Below are 2,711 nucleotides of genomic sequence, written 5' to 3'. Positions count from 1 at the left end.
TCTAAAAATGCCAATAGTAAGTAAGTTTTGGATTATCATCCCTCAATTTATTATAGTTTGAATTTTGAGAACCTGCACTATAGTCATAATTCTGATTTTTGTTATTATTGTTTTATATGGTATATACAATAATTTCCATTTTTCTTTAAATTTGTTTTTGTTATGCCACTGTTTTTTAATTAATTTTTATATTGCTCTTACTTAATTACTTTTCAGTTAGAAATTCGTAAAAGTTTTTCTTTTCATAGGAAACATTGGACATTTGAATAGAAGATTCCCCACTAGTTTTGTCCACCTTTAACAAAAAAATAAGGTTACCGGAAAGTTACATTAATTTTTTATGAGCGTTTGAATTTAACATTTTTACGATATTTGATATTTTGCTGTAACAATTGATGAATTCCCCCCATTAATCGATTTTTGATATTTTGATATAATTCAAAAATGTATAGCTGTGACACTTGCAATTTGCACCAAATTATCACTTTTTATAAATTTTTCTTTTCATAGATAATATAGAAATGTTAATAGCGGATTTCCCACAAGTTTTTTTACATATAACAAAAAAAGTGAAACGCTATTTATAGCCATGGTGTGGTTTTAAGAAATTCAGTATTTTTAAAAAACCATTCATTATTAATATTATTTAACTTCCTATATGCGCCTATATCCAATATTCCTATGTTTACCAATTTAGTACTTGAACAGTATAACATATGAATACGATTTTAATAAATAATAATATTATTGAATATAAATAAAAAGAACCTAGATACATTCTCGATTTAAAAAATCTATAAAAAATATGGTTGCCATGGGTGTACCTAAGTGTTTGAAACATAAATAATTTGTTTCTGTGCGTCACAGTATATTTAGTACCTAATCAGGTATAAGTACTATTATTTGTTACAACGAACTTTACGGATCATTTATAATACATTATAAAAGTCTAAACGTAGTTTTCGTTTAATATAATTAACTTAACCGTATCAGATCAATATGTCAAATATTGTAGCACTGGAAACTTCGCCCAAATCCATAATCCAGTCCGTTACCGACAATTATTTCGAGGTTTTCGACGTGCTCCAGCAAAATCGAGCGAAAACGTTGGAATCTCGAGATATAAAGAATCCACAGGCGCACTGCAGGCGATATAAATCGACGCCTAATGTGGCTCTGCAGAAGAACTCCGCAGGTGCAGATGAACCCGAGACCGAGTGGCCGTTTACAACCGGAATTATGCAACGGTATAAATCGATGCCTAATATGGCTCTGCAACGATCTAACTCCGCAGACGATGTACCCGATATAGATTTACCTTCCATCACATCCATGGTGGAGTTGCAAGTTTCGACAGATTTATCGTCCACCGAGTTGTCAGTAACGGCACCTGCCACTGCAGAAGTTGACGAGATCGAGGCGCCGTCCAACATCTCGTCATCTTTGCCACATGTTCGGCCGATCGAAGCCGACGTGCTACAGTCAAGTCTGATGTGTAACACGGCAGCAGTGCAGTTTGATGGTGCCGAGTTTGAAAACTGTTCGACGAAACCATCGGTCCATCAGGCTGCAAATGGTATCCAGGATATGGTGGTAACCCGCGGCGGCTGCAGTGACGCAGTCACGAACCCGACGGTAACCGCGGTATTTCCCAGACACGATGTACTCGATATCGAGTTACCTTCCGTTGCATCCATGGTGGAGTTGCAAGTTTCGACAGATTTATCGTCCACCGAGTTGTCAGTAACGGCACCTGCCACTGCAGAAGTTGACGAGATCAAGGCGCCGTCCAACATCTCGTCATCTTTGCCACATGTTCGGCCGATCGAAGCCGACGTGCTGCAGTCTAGTCCGGCGCACAACACGGCAGCGTTGCAGTTTGACGGTGACGAGTCTATAAATTGTTCGGCGAAACCATCGGTCTACCAGGCAAATGGTATCCGGGATATGGTGGTAACCCGCGGCGGCTGCAGTGATGCAGTCACGAACCCGACGGTAACCGCGGTAATTCCCAAACGCCGCTCTCTGTGGAGCCGGACGAAGAGATTCGTCCGGCGAATGCTTTGTTGCGGCCGCGGCGCTGTATCGGCATAGACTGCAATGTATGTGCGTGTTTGTGCCGAGTTTGCCCCGCATTTTTGTGTCCCCGGTTGAACTTGTTCGCCGGAAAATCAGTTAAAATCCTTTTACTTCCGCCATTGCACGCGCATTCATTCTGAGTTCGCTCCGACGTTTGAACGTTTCCCCAAGTCACACGCACTATACTGACTTTAGTTACCATTGAAATTGCACCGTTTGAGTCATAGATCTGCTGTGGAAATGGTCGGTAAATACTGCTGCCCTCCGCTCCTATGTTTAAGAAAATAAATAATTATACCGATTGAAAATAAATTATGGCTATTATACTGCCGTAAAATATGTAATGTAAAATGTAAAATGTATAATGTATAATATGTATAATATGTATAATGTATAATGTATAATGTTTAATGTATAATGTATAATGTATAATGTATAATATGTATAATGTATAATGTATAATCGTATAACCTATATTATGTAAGTTTACACGAATAATAAACGTTTTTGTCTTATTATTTATTTGGTATTTATTTGATATTATTATTAATAAACGCGTCAACACGCTGGTGTAAACTTAACTAGTGGATATGTTGTCTAGGTATATTGTACAGGTATACTTTCGATTTTTC

The 2,711-nt window shown here is 37.8% G+C and overlaps 1 protein-coding gene across 1 annotated transcript; it reads left to right on the top strand.

Moving 5' to 3' along the window:
- Window positions 1–1,332: 1,332 nt before the first annotated feature.
- Window positions 1,333–2,094, top strand: LOC132947625 (uncharacterized). The gene has a single exon (XM_061017909.1). The coding sequence runs from the start codon at window positions 1,333–1,335 to the stop codon at window positions 2,092–2,094; it is 762 nt and encodes a 253-aa protein (XP_060873892.1).
- Window positions 2,095–2,711: the final 617 nt, after the last annotated feature.

Source organism: Metopolophium dirhodum, chromosome 6 (assembly GCF_019925205.1).
Source record: "Metopolophium dirhodum isolate CAU chromosome 6, ASM1992520v1, whole genome shotgun sequence".
Lineage (NCBI taxonomy): Eukaryota > Metazoa > Arthropoda > Insecta > Hemiptera > Aphididae > Metopolophium > Metopolophium dirhodum.
The sequence above is the reverse complement of the archived record's forward strand: the minus strand, read 5'-3'. Positions and strand labels throughout refer to the sequence as shown.

Excerpts from the sequence above, each read along its gene's own strand:
- LOC132947625 (XM_061017909.1), top strand. The coding sequence starts at position 1,333 with ATGGTGGAGTTGCAAGTTTCGACAGATTTATCGTCCACCGAGTTGTCA.